The sequence below is a fragment of the Brassica napus genome, chromosome C6, assembly GCF_020379485.1.
Source record: "Brassica napus cultivar Da-Ae chromosome C6, Da-Ae, whole genome shotgun sequence".
In the NCBI taxonomy this organism is placed as follows: domain Eukaryota; kingdom Viridiplantae; phylum Streptophyta; class Magnoliopsida; order Brassicales; family Brassicaceae; genus Brassica; species Brassica napus.
The window spans coordinates 11606748-11629534 of record NC_063449.1 but is presented as its reverse complement, the minus strand read 5'-3'; the positions used below and the strand labels follow the sequence as shown (position 1 = coordinate 11629534).

General features: G+C 34.8%; 3 protein-coding genes across 3 annotated transcripts; 1 reads left to right on the top strand and 2 right to left on the bottom strand.

The window, feature by feature from the left end:
* Window positions 1-1710: 1710 nt before the first annotated feature.
* Window positions 1711-3683, bottom strand: LOC106414381 (myb family transcription factor PHL6). Its single transcript, XM_013855051.3, has 7 exons — window positions 2997-3683; window positions 2718-2901; window positions 2557-2633; window positions 2420-2459; window positions 2245-2323; window positions 2075-2144; window positions 1711-1999 (listed from the first exon to the last, which is right to left on the bottom strand). The coding sequence occupies exons 1-7, from the start codon at window positions 3468-3470 to the stop codon at window positions 1862-1864; spliced, it is 1062 nt and encodes a 353-aa protein (XP_013710505.1). The 5' UTR covers window positions 3471-3683; the 3' UTR covers window positions 1711-1861.
* Window positions 3684-14164: 10481 nt separating this feature from the next.
* On the top strand, window positions 14165-16846 carry BNACNNG63240D. The gene is made up of 6 exons (XM_013856696.3): window positions 14165-14911; window positions 15248-15392; window positions 15500-15760; window positions 15868-15949; window positions 16082-16278; window positions 16360-16846. The coding sequence occupies exons 1-6, from the start codon at window positions 14742-14744 to the stop codon at window positions 16639-16641; spliced, it is 1137 nt and encodes a 378-aa protein (XP_013712150.1). The 5' UTR covers window positions 14165-14741; the 3' UTR covers window positions 16642-16846.
* A 4364-nt stretch (window positions 16847-21210) lies between these two features.
* LOC106412042 (serine acetyltransferase 1, chloroplastic) lies at window positions 21211-22772 on the bottom strand. Its single transcript, XM_013852927.3, has one exon. It carries the CDS (start codon window positions 22230-22232, stop codon window positions 21306-21308), a length of 927 nt encoding a protein of 308 aa, XP_013708381.1. The 5' UTR covers window positions 22233-22772; the 3' UTR covers window positions 21211-21305.
* Window positions 22773-22787: the final 15 nt, after the last annotated feature.

Here is a 22787-nt window from a genome sequence, read left to right as displayed (position 1 = left end):
AAAATATATCTTTTTGGAAGGAGGGAGTATTAAAGGATAAATTACATTAGATATTTTTGCTTACTTGTGATTCATAGGTAAAATTCAAAATTTTTGTTTTAATTTGATTGAATGATGATTTTTTATTCTTTATTATTTTGAATTAAAAGAAAAATTAATACAAGCCAATTAATATTAGTAGCCAGACAACCAAAACAATATGATTTATAGTAACTAATTAATATGAATAGTAATACTATTATCTTAGATTGTTTCATGTATAGTAATATCATCCAATATATTAAATTTATAGAATAACAACTATATATATATGAAACTAACTGTTTTAAGACTTTCAAATATATAAAAAATGAAAAGGTTCAATTTTTTTTTTGTTAGGAATGAAAAGGTTCAATTTATATCATTAGTCTCCAGTTTTATTTTATTTTAAAATGTATTATAATATAACTAAAAACGTTATCTCAAACATCAATGATAATACGAAATGCAACAACATTTGCGATTATATATTTAATGGGACTTCCTCAACTTTCATCATATAATTTATATAGAATTATATAAATATGAAGAGAATTGACATAGTGATGTAAACTGAATAAACTATGAATAATATTTACTTGTTGTAATTTTTAACATCAATTAAACGTATGAAAGAGACCATTTTTTAATCGCAATTAGTTTAAAAACATAAGCCTTAATATTATATGCATATAAATTAAATTATTTTTTAATATAAAATATACTGTATAAGACTAATTTTACTGTAGTTGTCTACACAAAATCTATAAATACATATCCTTTTCTAAAATAACAAAAAATACTATAAAAAATAAATTTCTAAAAACTTCGTTTTTCAGGAAATATAGAGCGTTCATTACCACTAGCGATGCATGTCTAGTTTGACAGCGTCCTCTTTCGCATGCTGCTTCCTCTATTAGTATGTCTGAGTGTTTTAGGGTCTTTTGAACAAATTTGGAGCAAGCATATTATGATTACCATCTATCTACCTTCATTACTGATATATCAGGTCCCTGGCGCCGAATCATTTGCGGTCAGAGTTGTGGCATCGGTTGACAAAGTAGTAGAAATAAAAGGAACGTTTCCTTGAGCTTTTCCTACAAGGTATTGTCTGATCAGGCCATTTACCTATATGTGGATTGTGTTGTTTGTGTAGCTGCTAGAAACGAGTAACAATTAAAGTTGGGTTTGTTGATAATGGTAACTGCTTGTACACGTAATAACTCTAAGCGGCTTTGCACTGTGCCAATATGAAGGGTGTCGCTGGATGAAGGTGTTGCTCACATATTATTGTAGATTGTAAGATCGCTCCTGGAGATTGGCTCAGGTGTATGAAACTTTGGAGAGTCATCACAGAATCCATGCCCGCTCCTGTAGAAGTTCCCAATGCATTGTCCCCAAATGCAGATAGATAAGAGTTTTAACACTTATTAAACCACTTGGTTATTATATTATAGCTAACTCTTGGGGGTACTATTTTCTCTAACAGAGCGGCTATTAGTTAGACAGCATCAGCAGTTAGAAAAAAGGCGTAGAGCTGGTGTAATGGAGATGATGCCCGAAAAGGGCTGCTGAAGCCCTCCCACCCACACTTCCTGACTCAAAACATGATTGCTGGATTCTCAACAGCATCTGGACAATGGAAAGGTTCGGATTCTAATGGTTCATTTGTTAATTTGATTCTTTTGTGAATAACGATAGGAATTTGGCCCTATTAATACCATATTCTTTACTTGTAGTAAACACCAACAGTTGAGACTTGAGAGCTATCTACCAGAGAACACATATTTACATCAAAATAATACAAATCTGAGAGGCTTAATTTTACTAGCTCGTGGGATGTTCAGTTTTCAAGCCTTGGACGTTTTAGGGAAGTTTCACATTCGTCGTCTTGTTTGGAAGTGGATTTGCGCTGTTCATCCAAGATCTTCTCCAAGTATTTAGCGTGCTCTTCTATACGTAGTTGAAGCGATCTCTGTACCTGCTCACTCACCAATGTACAATAGTATTAATTGGATTCGGTTGAGAGCTTGCTTGAATGAAAAATGTGTTATACCTCGAGCTGTTGATGCAACTGTTTCTGTACCTCCATCTGCATTCTGAGAGCCTCCGTTAACTGTATGGCTCTGCCCCATCAAGAAAACACACATAATATCTTTTTGAAGGACAATGAGTTGGGAAGTATATTATATTATCCAAGAAACCAAGAATTGAGCAAGGTCTCACCCTTTCTTTCTACCGTTTGCTTCACCATTGGTATTGGAAGCTGGTTTCTTCTCTTCTGGATTACCACCACTCTTCTTCTCTGCAAAACAAACAATGGAGAGAATAATAACCAATAAACAAAGTGTCTAACACGACCATATGTAAGTAACAAGTAAAGAAGTTGGTATAGCTTTACCTTCCTTTCTCTCTGGCATGTGCTTGGCTATTCTATATTTCTGCATCAAATTAAAAGACAATTCAGCCAATTCTGTGTTTGTGTATTATTAGTACAAGAAAACTGTCAGATACAACTGTGTTTGAATTGGTTGGTACCTGCAAGTGGCTTTTCACTTGATAGATTGTCAAACCTTCAACACTCATCATCTTCATTACAGCCTTTGGGGTTGCCTCTGCCATATTATTATATAAGAAAGCAACGCCTTATTATAAAATATATATGTATATATATAAATAAGAAAGATGCTTTAACATACTCTCAGGGCCATCAAGCTTCTTCACGGCCTCAAGAAAACAGTCATGGAGCTCAGGACTCCATCTCATTCTTGGTTTTTGGTTAACTGCTTCTGTTCCTCCTGGAGATGGCTGTTGTGATAAAACAGGCATTGCTGAAGGAATACATTTCTGACCAGGACTCGACCCAGTCACTTGGTAGATCTCCTGAAATAAAAATCAAAACCAAAAGCTAAGGAGACAAACACACACTTTTATTACAGTCCCAAGAGGTAAACATTAGTAAGCCTTGTAAAAGTTACATCAAGCCTTGGGGTCTGGGCACGGTCTGTGATGGCTAACTGAAGCTCATCAGACAGGAACTGCAATGCCATTTGCTCCTCCGATAAGGAAAAGTTGTCAAGATCTTGTAAACCTCCATCTCCATGTAGAGAAAGAAAAGAGGTGTCCACTTCTTCTTCGTATGGAATGCTCAGAAGATCCTCCTCACTGAAACTCGCAGCAGCTGGAGATCTTTCGGTGGAAGGATTTGAAAGGAAGGGAAGAGTGGTCCCAAGATGTTTCTGAGTGTCAGAGCTTGAAGATGAGGATAAGTTGCAGAACGCAGAAGACCTCGAGAACGATCCATTTGAGAAATGCCGAGATGGTTTGAACTGAAAGCTTGTAGTGGTGGTTTCAGTTGGATGAAGGTTGAGAAAGTTATGGAGTGGAGATAGAGAGGAGGAGGAACAAGGAGTGTTTCCTCCATCAATGGACCAGAGGCTATGGCTGTTCATATTTGCAAATACAGATGTAACACCTGAGATTAGGAAGAGATATAAGTTTCACTGCTTTATTACTACTACTACTGCTACTAGTTCTGTCTCCATCTCTACTTGATGGAGCGTGTACACGACGTACCAACTGAATGTCTGTCTCGCAGTCAGTCAAAACACACGCTCCATTTAGAACAGTTGTGACAAGTAGTAGTGGTGGGATTTGATGTTTAAATTAATTAATCGTACTATTAAAGTATTTTCTTAAGATCAATCATATGCAACTTGGGGAGTTGAAAAAAAAAGATGCTTTGATGAAAGTATGAAACCAACAAATCCGTCTTGGATAAGTTATAATTGCAACCGAGACAGACTACACTAGTTTTGTTTTTAATTCTGAACTAGATTTTTTCAAAGCAAGGGAATTAATTTTATTAACAATTTTGATAAATTTGCATGAATTTATAATTTTTTATTAAAAACAAATATGTTTACAGATGTTCACCTATATAATTTGTTAGTGTTACGAATTTCCAAAATTTTCATCTAAAGTTCTATATATACATATATGAGAATCAAATAGTATAATTTGTCTATTTGACGTGTCCTCCATTATTTTTAAATGATTTTAGTGTTTTAAAGATTGATATAGTTTATAATGATAAAAATTATATTGAATATTTTGATGAGGAATATATGTTTTCCTTAACAAATACTCAAAAAATGTTATTGATATTTAAGGTATAGGATTTTATGCACATTAATAAATTGTTTGTTAAGATATTTATTTACATATTATGATATTTATGACATATTTATAATATCAAATTTATGTATTAAATTTTCATTTTCAAATATTTTAAACTTAATAAATTTTCACTAATTTTTAAAAGAAATTATAGATAGTATTTAGTTTAGTGTTATATCGACAACTCCAAACAGCAAAACAATAACATTCTAAAGAAACTATAATATAAAAAAGTTGTAGTAGATACGTTGTTATAAGAAGTTGATGTAAATATCTTTTATGATAATAAATTTATTGGATACGTTTTGAAAATGAAATGGTAGAGGAAAAATATTATACATGATTTAATTATTTTATTGTTACTTTTGGAATATTTTCTAACTTAATTGTTTGGTAGATTTTAATTAAATAAAAATATTCTAAAAATAAAGAATTTCAAGCCATTATAAATATCATAGAAAAACAAAGGTAGAATTCTAGTAAAGGTTCTATTTTAATAGTATTGATCAATGTCCATGATATCTACTGCATCAGTATTCTTCTTTTTTTTTTTATGATTTAAAACAAAATTAAAGTAAAGAGTGGATGGTAAATTATTAGTAACCATTAAAATAGGAGAAAGTTACACAAAATGGTAATTTGTGTTGGGCTTTAACATGTTTAGGTATTTTTTGTTAGAGGTATACTTTTTGACTTCTTTTTGTATTTCTTCTTCCCTAAATGCTCTTCTCTAACACACTTGCAATCTGGTCAGAAATGAATAGCAACTAGTTACCCTTTTCTCAGTTGCAATTAATTGGTAGGTTTCTTGAACAGTGTGATTTGTTTGGCATCGTTAGATTAAAAGATGAAAAAATTAATCTGATGGCTGGTTGGATAAAGAGAGGGAAGGCGGGCGTGAAAGGGAGAGATTTGGTCAAGCGAGGCGTGGTTAAGTGAGGAGTGCTCATGGGAATTGGGAGAGGGTTGACTGAGTGAAACGTGGTTTGGTGAGGAGTGGTCACGGGAATTGGGAGAGGGTTGAGGAATTTTGGTCGAAGAAACTGTGATTGAAAGTGCCATGCGTTTTATTGACTGTTTATTGGAGAGTTGGGGTCAGTTTCAATCGGTGTGGCACAGTTGTGGCCGGGCTAATGTGGTGGAGGAGTAGAAGACGGTTGAAAAACATACAGCAACCACACTTCCCCAACCACCCTTCCCCAACCACACTTCTCCCAACCTAAAGACGTGGATTGTGTCTTCGTCGGATCGGAGGAGAAAGATGGCGGCCGTCGCTATTCATCTGAAAAGGAATTAAATGGATCTAAGTAAATCTATAACACAGGGTTCGAAATAAGATTAAAAGGGAAAAATAATTGAAGAAAGGTGGAAACTTGGAGTGACCATAGAGTTTAGGCTGCAACAGTGAGAACTGACAATTTGCCGGTGAGACTGAACAAATTGCCGGTCAGAATGAAAAAATCGCCGATGAGAATGAACAAATCGTGGTTGAAAATTGAAGAAATATTATAATTTGGAGTCACATATGCTTTGGGTTGCGGTGGTGGAAAGATTTACGGTGTCTAGGGTTTAGACAAATATTGTGGTAATGAGGAATTAGATATGGAAAAAGTAAAAAGGATCAGAATTTTAGTTTGAAGTGTAATTCAGACATTGCTATATGAGAAAGTACTTGACATGGAGAAAATATGCTAGAGTGATATGAGGTAAGAGTAAAATATGTCTAAGTGTAATTTTTTCTTAAAATAGCAAATGAAAGACAAACCTAGTATCATTAGATGGGCCACGAACAAAACACACCCACACAAAATCTGCAAAGTTGGTCCACCTCATAAAGAATAAATCGAAACAAATAATTTAAATAATTTATATTAGTTGTGTGCCCTGTTCTAAAAATCGGCCGCCTAGCCGCCTAAGCGGCCGTCTGGGCGCTACGCGTCACTCTTCCGCCTCGATTTATGCCAAATCGGTTTAAAAAATCGGATATCCGATTTTTTCGCCTAGACCGCCTAAATGACCGCCTAGCCGCCTAGGCGGGCGCCTAATCTTTTTTTTTTTTAATAATATTTTTATTTATTTATTTGATCTAAAATTTTATAGATATCATTTATATTCATAATTTTGTTAAAAATTACACTATATTAAGTTTATGTATTCTATTTGTGTGTTTTATACAATCTTAAACATGAAAATTGTATTAATGTTATATACAATTAAAGATTTACATGTTTTATACCATAGTAAATAATCTAAAAATTATGCCCTGCATAATTTCTGATTAATCCCCGATTTTCTCTTTAGGCGCTAGGCCCAACCCAACCGCCCGACTAGCGTCTAGCGCGTTCCCGAACAGTGGTTGTGTGTCATCATAATTCATTACATTACGTGGAAATGTCCCGGTCTTATCATACATTGCCATTGTATCTAATCTATTAAAACAGAGTCCTATTTGAAATTACCGTGGCACATTTTTTTAGACCTATTAAACATGTTGTGACTACATATTAAAAAACATACTCCATATCTCTTTAACAGATTAGATATATATGACTTTCATTAAAAGTACAATTATCATCTAATTCTTAGACTATTAGACTGGATTAATGTAAACATACCTCATATTGACAATTCTATGATTTAACCTAATTCATACACGATTTTTTTGAGATCAATTTCCAATTAATTCTTCTACAGTAAAACAACAAATCATTGTAGGCGACCACAGTGTTTGTGCATATCATCATCATCTATCAACAATCGCGATTTGTTCTGTAAAGAGTAGAAAAACCCTAGACAGCTTGGAGACGTCTTCTGAGTTTTTGGGTTTCCTAAGAATCCAGACCTTACTCTTCCTGATCTTAACTATGATTGCAACAGGTTGGAGTCATCGATAGCGTCGAGATTATACAGATTCATAACTAGAAGCATCACCCACTAATTACAACAATTCCCTTGAGTAGCTGGATCAGGCTGTGAACAAGGAGATGCTTCCACTGTCGTCAAGTTGCAGAATGCAATTAAGTCAAACGGTGGAGGTGTTTTGATTTTTTTATCTTGGCTCTATTGTGTTCGGTTCGTTGGTTTGTGTTTGGTTGGATCTCAGAATAGGTAAATAGAAAAGTTAGTCTTTTGATCAATCAAGTTGACCTAAAGAAGTTTAGTTGTTAAGGTAGTCGAGTTAGTAGAGAAATATGGTTTTGATAATCAGTTGTGGTGAGATTACCATAAGGAATCTCCTTTAGAGTGGATTCGGAGTTTGATTAGTGATGAAAGATGGTTTAGGAGGTGCTTAAGGCTGTTCAGTCTTGAGCTCAGAACAAATATATATGATTGTAGTTTAAGGAAACCGAAGAAAAAATCGAGCTAAAGTTTTGAGTTTTTTATTTGTTCTTGACGTTTCCCCGAGAAGCAATAGAGAATGAGTGTTTTTTGTGTGCTAGAGAATGAAAGTCATTGACTTTATTACTAATGTACAGTCATTTGCACCGCTTATTTTTGGAAGAACCTTGCTGCTGTCATCGTGAGTTTGTAGTGTCTTTATATATCTTTCCAATTATTGTCATGTGCTTAATGGTGTGTCTTGTAACATATTACAGCAAGTTCATGTAAAAAATGAGTGAAAAAAATTTGGCTCTCTAGAAGATTTGGTGAAAAAATTGAGTGAAGGTACTGTTCAAGAAAGGTTCATGATGGCTATTAGTATTTAAAATTTTAGGATAGTAAAGAGTCTATATCAGTATGGAAAACTTAAAAAAATTGAAAACCAATTTTGTTTGAACTCTTATATACAGCTTTGTAGTGGGTTGTTGCCCAAAGTTAGACATGAGCTCCTCAAGGATTGACAAGCAGACTCTATTTGAGCAAGCTCGCAAGAACATATGCAGTTCCAGATACAACGACCTACTGCTTAAAATTTTCTCAGATTGTTTCATATGGGAAGTTTTTCCAACAAAAAGGATCCACATGAAGTCATGCATGCAACATATTAGTAGCCTCAAAAGGTTAAAGTAGTTGTAAATCATTTGTTAATAACAGATGTATAGGTCAGTTACAGGACCCCGCTGTTCATCAGTGGGGAGGTCTTACAACAATTCACACTTCTTGATTGCTATTTGTTCGTAAAATTTTCCAAAGGCTTCAAAATATAAATTTATACGAGGTTGCAATATTCTTTTGATATTCTAGCATTTCCTGTTTTTTTTCTTTAAGCTCTTTTGAATACGGATCAACAAAATTTACAAGTATAAAACGTGAGTTTATCTTCAAAAGTTTATAAAAACTAATATTTATGTATTAAAAATATTATTAAATTATATATATGAAAATATTTTTTCTATGATAAAACATTTTAAACTATTAAACAAATATGTAAGAATATTTTCAAAAACATGTATAGTATTAACTTATACATATCACATATAAATTTGTCTGATAAAAAATTATTTGCCACGAAAATTGTGTACAAAAAAGTTCAAAATGATACAAAACCAAAATAACAAAACCTAAACCACCTAAATTCATAAATAACTGAACAATGATTATATTTCTTGAACTAAAAATCAAAATCCACAACCGAACCGGTGCCAAATCGAAAATAAAACAAATAATTTGGACATGAACTAAACTTTATAAAATATCATCAGATCATAAAAAAAAGTTACTTAAAAATATAAACTAAAAATATAAATACTCCGCGCAATCAGAATCTAGTTTCTCTTATGCGCCCAGTCAGTTGTTAACACTAGAGCTAGCGGCTCTTTTGAGGGTTTTTTTTTTGTCCTCCAAGATTTGAGTTCTTTGTTTCACTGGTCTCTGGAGAAGTTGCATATTTTACTAGATCGAACTTGTGATTCTAAAGGAACCTTTTTTGGTAATGAATCTTGTCCTCAACTGTGTTGTAAATGAATTTTACAGACAAAGGGTAAAGAATGACAACAGCAAATGCTAATGTATTATTATTTAAATGAGTTCATTTATCCACTTGCATCAGAGTATTATTGAATAACTAGTTGTATTCCGGCGCTACGCGCCGGGTTCATACGTTTTATTCTCTAGTGAGTTTAAAATTATTTTTTGATTCATTTGATAGTGGTTAGTGACAGGAGTGTAAGTGTTTTTCATTGATCGATTCAATAAAAATATAATTAATAGCTGATAGTTACGCCAAATTAAATATAGTCTATACTATTATTTGCGAAGTAAATTTTAGCAAGGGAGCTCTCACATTCAGAGTTAGAGCGGTTAATATCTATACTACCCTTAATGAATTTTATATATAATTAATTATATAATCAAAAACGAAATTTTATTAATAATATTAATTTTTAAAAAAGAATAAGATAATTCTTATATATTGTGTTTTTATCTAAAAACATATTTTTCAATTATAAAATTTAAAAGAAATATATAAAAAAATTATAATAAATTAAGTGGTTAAAGTCAAGGGGAATGTTATCCTTAATGAGTTTTATATATAATTAAAACAAATTTTTATTAATAATATTAGAATTTTTAAATAAGAAAATTCTTAGATATTTTGTTGTTATCTTAAAAAAAATTTCAATTATAAAAGTTAGAAAAATAACATATAAATTTTTTATAAATAAATATTAATCAACTAAATTTGTATAAAGATATTTTCTAAAATATTTCTAATATGTGAATGTTTTCTTTTAAAATTTCTGCACAATAATAAACATATATATTTTAATTAATTTTTTTTTTCATATATATATAATTTAATGTTTAATTTACTTTTTTTGAAAACATAAATAATAAGTTATCATGCTGATTTTTGAATTAATAAAAATAAACAAATAAATATTTGTAAAACGATTAAGCCCGCATGTGCGGGCAAACACCTAGCGATTAAGTTAATGTCCTAAAATGGAAAAACATGTATGTGTTTGCTACGCGTGGATTGTTTGCCGTTGGGCTATTCACATATGTTATTTTTTTGTTTTTCTTGAAAAGTATGTGATGTGTTTGTTATTGGTGCCTTTGGAATTAAATCATAATAGTGTGGTAGAATTTTTCTTTTGGAGTGTATAAATTTTCTTTGATAGATATTTGTTTGCTTCTCCGTTAAACTATTAAGTTTTTAATGTATTGTATAAACGTTTATTTTATGTAGTATATATGTTTGAGAAAAGAAAGTTAGACAAAAAGTAATCGTAAAAGAGTAATAATATTTTTATATTTGTGGCCAACATAAATCTACAAATAATTGTTATTGTTGAAGTACATAAAAGTAATTGGGATCTAATGTTCAAATGTTAAGCAATAAAAATTGACTCACCACTTATCAATTGAAGTAGATGAATTTCATCATTGCTTATAGAAATAACAGTTTTTGTATCTCTTGTTGATGTTGTTTGGATGACAAATATTGTAACCTTTGTTGCTTGTAAAATGATAAAGTAACACTTAAGTTTTTAACTAATATTCCATGCAATATTTTCTTAATGCAATTGACTCTATCATTGATCGCCAAGCTTATAGTCTTGCGTCCAACCAATTTTATCAATGTAGGTTTCTCTTATATTTTTCACCTTTTCAAAGCATTGTTAGACTGTATACATAACCTCACCTAGGTATAACCGTCTACTGATGTTTGTAGATGATGCAAGCTGCTGTCAGCGTTGTTTTTATCATAATATTCTTGAATGTTTTTTACATGAAGAATTTTTAAGTTTTCATCTGATAAACATTTTGTCATAAAATCTTTAGAAAAGTAAGTGGATATAGATGGTCAATGGTTTGACGGGTCATTTCTTACTTTTTGTTCTTATGAATTTCATAATTTTATTCTTAAAATTTATATGCTTTGAGTTATGTTTTATTTTTACAGTTTATTATTTTATATTGTATATTTGAATATTTATTAATCTTTAAATACGGTTATCCATATTTTATCTTATTAATTTCTTTAATTTGGTTTTGCTGACCAAATAACTTTTTCGTGTGATTCAATTTTTATTTTTATTGGTCTGGATTTTATAAAACATGTAAAGCAATATTATAATGAATTTCTCTTATTTTGGGTTTTATTGATTTTTCTGCTTATTATATTATGTATTTTATCTAAATTATTAGTTGTCACAGCTCAAGTTATAGATTGTCACAAACCAGTTATAAAACATCGTGTATTTCTGCTTATTATTAGTTGTCGCGGATTGTTTCCCGTAGTTATTTGTTTATTTTATTGTTGTGTTTTATGTTATACTGATTGTGATATAAGTTAATCGATGTGGTTTTAGACAACTTACTGATTGTGATATAAGTTAATTGATGTGGTTTTAGCTGTCTTGTTTCGGTTAGGCCTAGTTTTGGTCAGGTTGTATTGAAGCTTGGGCTACAGCTGTTTTCCTTGAATCTTTTGTTTTGTCACAGTTAGAAATGTGATTTGCTGCTCTCTTTGTTAACTTTTTGAGTGAAAGTCCGATCGTTATTATCTCTGACTTGTTGACAAAGTATTAGATTTTTTAAGTAAGAGTGGAGGTAATCTGAATCGTAAGTGGTTAGGTGAATGTGCATAAACCTATTATTATCGGAAAGATGAATCCACAAAAAATAGAGGCTGATGAACATTTGGAAAATCATTTTCTCGTAGTTGCAATCTTAGTTTGTTCTTCTTAGATAATGCAAGTCGAGGTTGTCTTTTTTTTTGTTCAAAGGAGGCTGTAAAAGTTTCAAAGTTTTGTTTTCACGATTCTTGTAGTATCTTGAACAAAGTCAAATATGCAGATAATCTTCCAAGCAAACTAATCATGTGATTTAATCGAGATGATGATGTAAATAATTGTTTCAGATATGTGTTCACTAATATAAATGGATCAACAAAAAGTCAAATATGCAGATAATCTTGAAAAAAAAAACAAAGAACCTACCGTAGGTTCAGAATATGTTGGAAATGTAGTTACTCACGATGCAGAAAACATAAAAACAAAGTCTGAAATGCAAAATAGCTATGACACTAAACCAGCTCACACTCACTCCCGATATAGATCACTTAGTCTTTGCGGGTCTTCTTAGCGCTTCAGCCTTCCTCTTCAACTAACTCCTCCTCTCCAATGTCACTGTTCCAATCAGGGTCCTAAATTGGGATGTACACGGGGAGTGCATGGCTTGTAGCATTCACATTAGCTGTGCAGCCTCCATTGTTCAGGCGAATAGTGTTCAAAGCAGGTGGCTTTTTCTTGATTGCTCTAGCACCAGACATATGGTCATTCCCTCCCTGAGAAAGTTCAAGCATCCACAACAATTAACAACTTTAAAGTCTTGCTAACACTAAATATTAGTATTGTTACTTACGTTTAATTCAAAATTAGGTAGAGGAGGGTGCTGGTTGTGATCAATAAGAACCATATCAACACCAATCCGTTCACTCCCTTTCCCTTTCTTGTAATTCCACCCTTCCCAAAAACAAAATAGTCTTGTCTGAAGACTCTGTTTGCAGCGGCCGGCCTTCAATTCTGGATCTGAGAAGTTGCCATGATTGGAAGATAACTTTTGAACAAAACCAAGAAGCTCTGCAAAACAGAAGAGATAAACGATACATCTAACACTTTGAGGAGGTGTATATATACATGTGAGTGGAATGAAGTCGAGAAGGTAGAGTGATACTTCCATTGAAAAAGAGTTAGTAGGAATTGTGGGTGATCTTGATGACTTGACATTATTGCAACGCTTAATGATCATCGCAAAGGTGAAGCGTGAGCGGAGTCGTGCGAGGGTAAGTCATCTCCGGCGACCAGGGTTTGTATCGTATGGGAAGGTGGGTTTCATCGCAGAGAAGAAACACATTTATACTCAAGAGCTTCAAGGGATTACATTTGATAATGACAATGTTTAATTGAGAGAAAGTGGGTTCGAAGTTAATGTTGAGATTAAAGGAGATCTAATACGTTTCAGGGCGGTAGTCGGAGTATCTAGGAGACGAAGAGTGGCGGAGGAAGAGTTGAGACATATGTGGTCGTTTTTGGGGAAAACAATTAGATAGACCATACATGGATATTTACAGGAATAGCCCACCAAAAGAACAAGTATTAAGAGCCCAAATAAAAACAAAGATATGTTGTTGAACGGAAAAGAGAAGACACGTGTCCTTTTTTGCCCATAGGTTCCTGCTGATGTGGAGGGCTAAGGTGAGAGAAAACTCTGCTTTATTATTATAGATATTAACCAATTCCTTTCGTAAAGGTTAAAATCATATCAAAGGAACCAAGTGGTGTAATGTCTCTGTCCGGACGAGGTAGTCCAAGTGGCAGGACGGGCCTGTGGTGGCAACCACCATCCGGGTTCGATTCCCCCCCCCCATGCGGAAACTACCCTGCCTCTTCTGGACACCAAAGCGGTACTGGGTTCGATCCAGCCCAGGTAAAGCCCTCCCGGGTGAAGTGGACCGCTGCCTGACCGGACCCAGGGGAATGACCCGCGAAGCGGGGAACCCCTGGATTATCAAAAAAAAAAAAAAAAAAAAAACAAATTAATATAATTTTACGTCAAATTAGTTCCGCCTTTTTGGCCAATAATACTTGAATCTTTTGTTTCCATGGAAGCTTGACCAGCTCTCAGTCATAATAATTCATATCATATATTTGTTTTGAATTACAACGGGCCTGTTCAAAATTTATAATTAAGCCCAAAGAATAAGGCCCAAATTAGAGTCTTATATTTCTCTTGGGTTGGGTAGATAAAAGAAGAATGAAAGACACTACTCGCTCACATGTTGTTTCTTATAAGCTTGTCTTATTTTGAAGTTTCATTTAACACAAAATATATACAAGATTCCCACCAACCAATGGAAGCATTCAGCTTTTGTCCACTCATATTTCATTTATTGATTACGGTTTCTTCTGATTCTCTCCACATATTAGATTTAGGAGTATAATGATTGTGATTGTGATTGTGATTGTGAAGGAATCCATATAGAATCAGCTGTTACCTTACGGCCCTTATCCATTAGACAAGATTCTTTGACACGTTATTTCTTCCACATATTTTTTTGAAGAGAATTGAATTAAAATGAAAAACCATCCATTTTTGTTGGTGATGCGTAATTCTCATAAATGAATATCATACATATGGCTTACCTAAGTTTGTGGGTTTAAATCAGATAAGAGTCTGACCTGTCAATATAATAGTAGTGATTTTTTTTGGGTTGGGGGGGGGAGGCTATAAATAGCACTAAGCATATTGGTTTACAAAATAAAATTGAGAGGCCCTTAGATTGTAAGGGTCAGAGAAAGGGGGAAAATATTAGAAAAGAAAAGAAAGGGCCAAATAGAGGAAGAAGTAAAAACTTAGGGGCGAGAGGGGGAACATAAGGAGAAAAGGAAGAGCGAGTAAGGAAGCGGTTGGCTTGGTTGAGCCGCAAGTGGAACAAGACATGATGACTTGAGTAATAAGTTGGCCGGAATTGTACACGCACGCCACCCCAACAGTTAACGAATGACCTAAATTGAAATCCGTACGGTTCAGTCGATTTCGCAAAGCGCAAAAAAAAAAAAAAAAAGCCTTGAGAGGTCTCGGCGGATTCGACGATGAATAGCGTATTTTTCCGGCGGGATGTTTCTGTTACAGACGGAGCTTGGGTGGCCACCGCTGTTTCGATTCTCTTAATCTTTCTCTTTCGTATCTTCAAATTTCGATTCTTTTCTTCTCCTTCTCCCTCCATTGCCGACTATGTTTCCCATGCCCAAATCCAATCAAGGTATGTATTGATCAAAGTTTTTTTTATTTTGTTTTTTTACTCTTTCTCTGTGTTAGGTTCTTACTTCCGAAATTAGTTTTCTATTCTAATTTGGTAAGCGTTTTGGGTTTAGTGAAGATGCTACGCTGCTTTCTAATAATGTCGATTGGTTTTAATTTCGTTGAGCTATTATTATTAGTAAATGTCATCGTCTTGATTTAATAGAAGAATGCTTTTGCTTCTCCTTTTTTATTATGTGCCATCTGTATGATTTCATTCACACTCATTCCTTCTACCTTTTTTTTTTTTTTTTTTTTTTTTTTTTTGATGATACGGATTCCTCTATATGCTTTGCAGGACACCTAGAGTTGTTTCTGATGACGATTTGAAATGGTTGATCCAAAACTTGGAGGAACGCAATGAGGCTGCTGAGATGTGGGAACATGTTATTCACAAAACCAACAATCGAATTTCATACTCTGCTAAATGCTGCAAGCCAACTGTAATAATTAATACAAAGCTTAACTCGTTTTTTTTTTTTTTACTTGGATTTTCTGATTTGCCAAGTATAACCCTTACCCCATTGCTTCTTTTTGTTGTTCTTGTTAGGATGGTGGTCCGATGAAGTACTTAAGTGTGACTGTATTTGAGGACTGCTCCGCTGAGGTGTTGAAGGACTTTTACATGGACAATGATTACAGGAAGCAATGGGATAAGACTGTCGTTGATCATCACCAACTTCAGGTTGACAGTCATACCGGAATTGAGATTGGTCGCACTCTCAAAAAATTTCCCTTGTTGACATCAAGGGAGTACGTCCTTGCTTGGAAGCTGTGGCACGGAAATGACAACTTCTACTGTTTCACTAAGGTTTTCTTTTTTTTTTTTTCGTAAAATTGAACTTATAAAACTTCCTTCTCTCTGTCATGGAGCGTGGCATTTAACTTCTTCTTTTTTTTGTGTGTGTTATTTACTAGGAATGTGATCACGATATGGTACCGCGGCAGATGAAGTATGTTCGTGTCAGTCACTTTAGATCTGGTTGGCGGATCAGGAGAGGTGAGTGGTTTAGGGTTTATCCATAATTTGACTTATCAAGTGTTGTTCCAATAGATCGTCTATCTATGTAATCCGAGATGTATTGATTTATTGTGAATCTGGGAATGCTAAACCCTTTAAACTCTTTTGCAGTTCCTGGAAGAAATGCTTGTGAGATCAAAATGTTCCACCAGGAAAATGCGGGGTTGAATGTTGAGATGGCCAAGCTCGCTTTCTCTAAAGGCATATGGAGTTACGTTTGTAAGATGGACAATGCGTTTCGTAATTACGTTGCCATCAGTCATACACCTCAAGGCTCCGTTTTATCTGCTCTCACCTTAATCGTAAAGGTGACATGTTGCGTCCTGAAACTGAATATGCATGAAGCAACGGGTTTCCTTCTTTTTGACATCCTCGTTTTGTTCGTACAGGTTCCATCAGAGTTAGAAAGCCAGACAGTGGATGTCACAGTCTCCATGGGAACTAATCGCGGTGAAGAAATATTGACTCAAGTAGCAAAACAGAAGAAGCTATTGAGAAAGCCATCGAAGAAACTCATAGCAAAAGGTCTGGTTCTTGTGGGTGGTGCTGCTATATGTTTGTCACATGGTCACTCAGCCTTAGGTGCTAAAGTAGCATTGGCTTACCTCTTGACCAAACTGAACAAACGTGCAACTCCTCTGAAGCAGACCACCCATAACACCAGTATTTAAAGTAAGAATCCCCCTTGTCATTGGGGGTTTACATTAAAGCTTGTTTGGTTTATTTATGACTCAAAACCACATGAATTCTGATAGGTTTTGGTCTTACAAATTGTTCTATTTTTAGCTTCAAGATATGTATTTTGTGTTCATATGGATGTAAAAGTTTATACATTAAACATTAAGAATATTGGCTCAGACCAACCTAATTAACTTATACGTCTTGTAACTATCTAAAATGTCTTTATCTACCTGATAAAAAATGCAAAGCGTCTTTGATACTGAATAATGGACTCAGCTCTCAGTGTAAGTAAAGTAATCAGTGACCAAATTATAGCAAAAAATTATGGTGAATTGTTGGTTCCTCGAATTTTATACCAATTAAAATGAATTTTTGGTTAAAATATTGATAGGCGGATCATAAACTATATTTCTTTTAATTCTATGAAAAAATGAATTTATAAAAAAAAAAAAAAATCTCCATTTTTGATGAAGAACAAAATGAACAAAATTTTTTATTTTTTTTTATTTATTCAATTAGTAAATTTTTTTGTTTTATTAATGTACTAGTGGTATTCCGGCGCTACGCGCCGGGTTCATATGTTTTATTCTCTAATGAGTTCAAATTTGTTTTTTTTTTTGTTTCATTTGATAATGGTTAGTGATTGTAGTGTTTTATTTTGTTTTGAAGTTGTTTAAGTAAAAAAAAAAAGAATAATGTAATTGGTTTTCATTGATATATTCAATAAAAATAGAATAAATAGCTGATAGTTGTACTAAGTAAATATACTTGACCTTAAAAACATAAAGTAAAGTCGATGTTCCAAAAGAAAAACATGTAATGCATGTGTTTGTTTTGTGATTATCTTGTTTGAATGAAGATAACAAATTCTTTCATCCTCTTAAAATCGTAACAATTCATGCTTTGTCTCATGGATATGGTAATCTTGCAATCCGTTATGGTTTCATTGCGGACGTATTGGTTAAACACTGTCTTCAAAATGATATTGTATCCATGTTTATTATGCTGCATATTTTTATTTATTTTTAGTTTGTAAATGGAGTTATGTATATTGTAAATTAAGACTTGGAATTCCTTTTTCCAAATCATTCCATTAAGTTTACTGTTACAATGGATTAAATTGTTTTGCTGTTTATTAATAATTTTTCTTTTTTTTGTGCAACCATTAATAGTTTTTCAGTTTGTTCTATTTGTCTAGGATAGTGGATGGTGATAATGTACAATCGGACAAAGAGTCAATTTGATACGCAGTGCTTACTTGGAGGGCAAGGAATGCGTTATACAAATGTGTGTTGATAAGTGAGCCTAATATAGTTTAATCGTAATGCTTACATTGTCGTGCATAAAATACATCTGCTTGGTAGGACTTGGAGATGTAACATTTTACAGTGTTGTGATTAACTTTATAACTGAATGTTAAAGCTATAAGTGTGACACTCCAGATTCCTTAGTTCACCTGCCAAAATAACAATATGATTGGTGAGTTTGAGATATGAAAGAAAAAATGGAGTTCCAATGAGGATGATCTCTGCTCAAGTTGAAAATTTCAACTCACCGCAACAGCAACACCGGTCTCAAAGAATTTAGGAATGCATATCAACCTGACCAGCTCACCCAACAAACTTAGAGTATTTTTTACCCAAGAAACAAAAACAGTACCCACTATGTACTTATATAATAATTTCTATGCACGAAGATTGTACCATTTACTAAACGGTCGTCATATTTTGCTTGATTCCCAACAAAGTAGACATGAGGGCAAAGTTTCAATCAAGGGTGTCTGTTGGTGAAAGGATAACATCCTGCAAAGAAGTGAATGAAACCAATAGACTCCAAAATGGAACTTTGTTCGAAATGTATATTTTGCAAGGGGGAGATGAATTCTCACCTAGTGTATGAGGTGCTAGGCAGTGGGAGCAAGATGTCTCCATCTTAGTGTTCTTTCGACAAAATCTAGCTTGCTTTCATCCTCTGAGTACTTGTCAAGGTAGTTGGTGTTCTGACCAGAAGTTCCAAGAAATTTGTAAAAAGTGTCAAAGACCCCCAAGAAGTAATAGCACAGACTACGAACTACAACTAAGAGATTGTGTCCTTTTTGTACAGTAATCATACTTGATATTATCCACATCAATTGAGTGAGGATTTATACATGATCTGAAGGTGCTTTAAGATGCTGATCCAGGGAAAAGACATCTGTTCAGAAGCTGAGCAAAACAAAAATGGCCTTAAGATAAGATTTGTGAATACTAATATTGTTTATTTAGTGTTTGTTATGTATTTGCAAACCTGCTGAGGTAATGCGAAGTTAGCTGGATCATTCAGGCCTGGCATTGTATCTATTTAAAACAGTCCACAAATAAAACAGGAATTTGAACTTTCATCTCAATAGAATTGATGAGATACGGGTGGATCTGGTTTTAACTCACTTGGGTTAACATATCAAGCTCTTTGATGGCCTACAGTATTGATTGATCTTTAGAGGCCATGTTCTGCAGGAATCAAACAATAACGTTCCTAAGAGGCAGATAACTTAAGCTGCATATCAGCAGAGAAATTTAACAGTACGAAATTCAACAGAGTTTCTAGCAATTACCACATGAACTATCTGAGTTGCAAGGCCTAGTTCCTGTCCAAACCAGCATAAAAGATCATTATAAACTAAAGGGAAAAAAATATGTAAGAATCAGAAAGTCAAAGTTATTTAACCTCATCATCTGAGACATGCGGGCTGAAATAACAGAGGATTAGAGGCAATGAGGTTAGCAAAAAGCAGATATGATGATGAGTCATGAGGTTAGCAAAAGGAAAAGAACATAGTCAAACTTACTAAGATCCAAAATCAAATAAAATAGTTTCAAAATGATATAACACATGGTTTTGAGTAGACTTTTAGTTAGAACTACAAATGTATCCTAAAACTTCATAACATCACTTTGATCACGTAACTGGGAGCAACAGCCGAGATCCTCACATCCCTCTGCGGAAATTTTTTCCTTCTTTCTACTTGGGCATCTTGCTCACTGGCTAACACTATAAGATTCGCTTATTTACATATCAAGTTTTGTACGGTGGATATGTTGTGTTGTATAATGTGAAATGATCTAACTTATAAGAGAATTTTAGATTTACCTCAATGATGGCTCTAAATTTCTTGACATCGAATTTGACTTGCTCTTGCGAACTATATTTATTTTTCTCATGCGGTTATCGATGTACCATTGAACCATATTTTTTTTGTCTGATTCCACGCAACTGAGAACCTAAAAAAGAAAAATAGTTAGTTGTGGCATAATAAGAGTTAATGAGAGGAATTGATGGTATGGGAGAATTGAAGAGTTGTTGCTTACGGCCTTTGTTAACAGTTTCTTAGGCGGATGAATAAGGCTTGTGCGATTTGATCATATTCTTTTTCACTGATGACCAGCTTCAGAGCTGCTGCTCCATTACCTGTTTGATAATACATCTTGATGTTTGGTATGATTCTTAAGTGATTCCATAAATAATTGTCTCCAGTTGGTGTGTAAGGAGTACAATCTGGTGCTGGACTCTTTTATCATCTCTGCTAATGATATTCAAAACACAATTAGATTGTTTACAACAAAACTGTTTGTCTACTTTTTGATATGATTTTGAATCCTAACTTGCAGAAAGCCAATCCACTGAGAGTTTGAAACCCGATGGATAAACTTCTAACCAGAAGAAAACTAATCAGATTAAAGGAAAACATAATTCAGGATTTTAATAAGTCTTTTAAAAATATATTCTTATGGTTTCAATCTAATTGACTGCAATTCCATTGGATTTGTGTTATAGGTAAGCTAGCAACATATATCTCAGCTCTCTTACACATCACACCTTTTTTTGAAACCACGATGAACGAATTCACTCACTGCAAAATCCTTAACGCTCGCATTGCTCAAGCTTTTGATAGGATCATCGTGCATCGAAGCGGAGATTTTGGATTGGCCTCTGCCAAATCTGCCACCATGTTTATGTTTCGTCTGATGAAGCATGTTGCTGATGCCTGGAAAAAAACGCAGCAACCGGTTGGAGGATTTCTATCTAAACTTTCTCACCCTCACACATACTGATATTTAATCGGTTATTTTGGAGGATGGTGATGTCGATTTAGTGCAAGAGAAGGTGGGAGGAATGGTGTGAATCATGTAAATGCAGAAGCGATGTGATCTCAAGAGACACGGTTGTTCTGGTTTGCATCTCAACTGTCGGTGAAACCCTACATACTAATGGGCATGTATGCAAACAAAGTAAGGGCCCTATAATTTAATCAATTACCAAAATCTGGCCCGGCTAGTAAAACGCAGGGAAAATAATATTGCCTACTTGATTAAGAATGAAACACGTGTCCTCTTTTGCCCCATGTTAAAGGATGAGTTGGCAGCGTAAGGAGAGAGGCAAGTCCCCTTTATTATATAAGATTTATTTTTTTCCCGTTTTGATGAAGGTCACCAATTTTGGATAGCTGCTCTTCCTCTGCCACTTCCGCATGATCACTGATTCATTATTCAGTCTTCAGACTTTCATTTTCAGCAAATTGGTTAAAGAGTTAACTTAAGACTACTCAAATGAGATTAATCTTAGCTTTTAGAGGAAAACGCAGCGCAAGGGACAATTATTACACTTGTTGTTGTGTTTAGATAACATAATCAGACCATTGGGTCAAATACGATGTCTGGTCCATGGTCAAACCTGGAATCTTATCTACCGTTTTCGGATTCTCCTTCCCCCCAATCAATCTCGCCGGGTTTCCAACCGCCGTCGTACGCGGCGGCACGTCCTTAAGCACCACCGACCCCGATCCAACCTTAGCTCCCTCTCCGATCGTAATATTCCCCAGTATACAACTCCCGGCTCCGATCAAGACTCCATCGCCGATCTTCGGATGCCTATCGCCGCACTGCTTCCCTGTTCCTCCCAGCGTCACGCCGTGGAGAATCGAAACGTTGTGTCCAACCACCGCCGTCTCTCCGATCACCACCCCCGTCGCGTGGTCTCCGATCTTCGCTCCCGGGTGAATATCGACGGCGAAAGCTTCGGAAACTCTGTTTTGGATGAGTAAAGCGAGGATCTTTCTGTCTTGAGACCAGAGCTTGTGAGCGATGCGATGAGATTGACAAGCGAGGAAGCCTTTGAAGCTTAGGAAGCAATGGACGTAGCTTAAGCAAGCTGGGTCTCTTTCCTTTGCTGCTAACAGGTCTCGCTTCACAGATTCCATGATCTCTGGGCTTTCTTGTAAGACGCCGATGAAGAGTTCGAAGAGGGTGTTGCTTTGTAAGGTTAAAGTGCTGAGCTTCACGGAGAGAATGTTCGCCAAAGCGGTGTCTAACGAGCGATGCGACGTAATGGAAGAGTAGTAGTAGTTTGACAAAATGGGTTCTTGCTCAACGTCGGATTTAGCTTCTTCTAGCATCTTAACCCAGACATCATCATCTTCACCGTCCAGAGAGTTTGAGTTGGAGGTTTTCGTGATGTGCCGATCAGGGAAGAGATTCATGTAACGGAACCGAGAATTGTCGTCTTGAGATAGATGGGTATTGGACGTGTAGATGCAGGGTGCCATTAAAATATTTGGGCTTAGGAAGAAGAGGGAAGTGGTGAATGGTTGGTTGTGTGGAGAAGAAGCTTTATATAGGAGAGATGGCCACGACTTCTGAGTAATAAAATATTGTTTTGCTGTGTGTTTTGTATTCTTAATGTTTTTGTGTTTAAATTTTTTTTTTTTTTTTTTTTTGATGACCCTGGTATCCGAGACCTCGTGAGGACCCGACTAGTGACCAATGACCGTCCACCGGAGCAAGCCGGGGAGCCTGCCGAGGCCTCCAGGAGGGCTGGTGATCACCCCATGTAAATCCCACCAGTGGCCACGGGTCTGCAGGCGTGTCTATATTGGGCCTGAAGGTCCCTCAAGAGCAACTACCTCCCAGCGGGATCGAACCCATGACTTTCCAGGTTGATTGTCGCCACTGGACCACATACGCGTGGTTTTTGTGTTTAAATTTTAAGAGTTTGTTAACTTGATATGACAAGCAAAGACGCTTTCAGTTTTGTAACTTCTCTTGCTTCATTCCTAGTAATATTATTCTTCTGCTTATCTACACATTCAAGGCTCATCAGT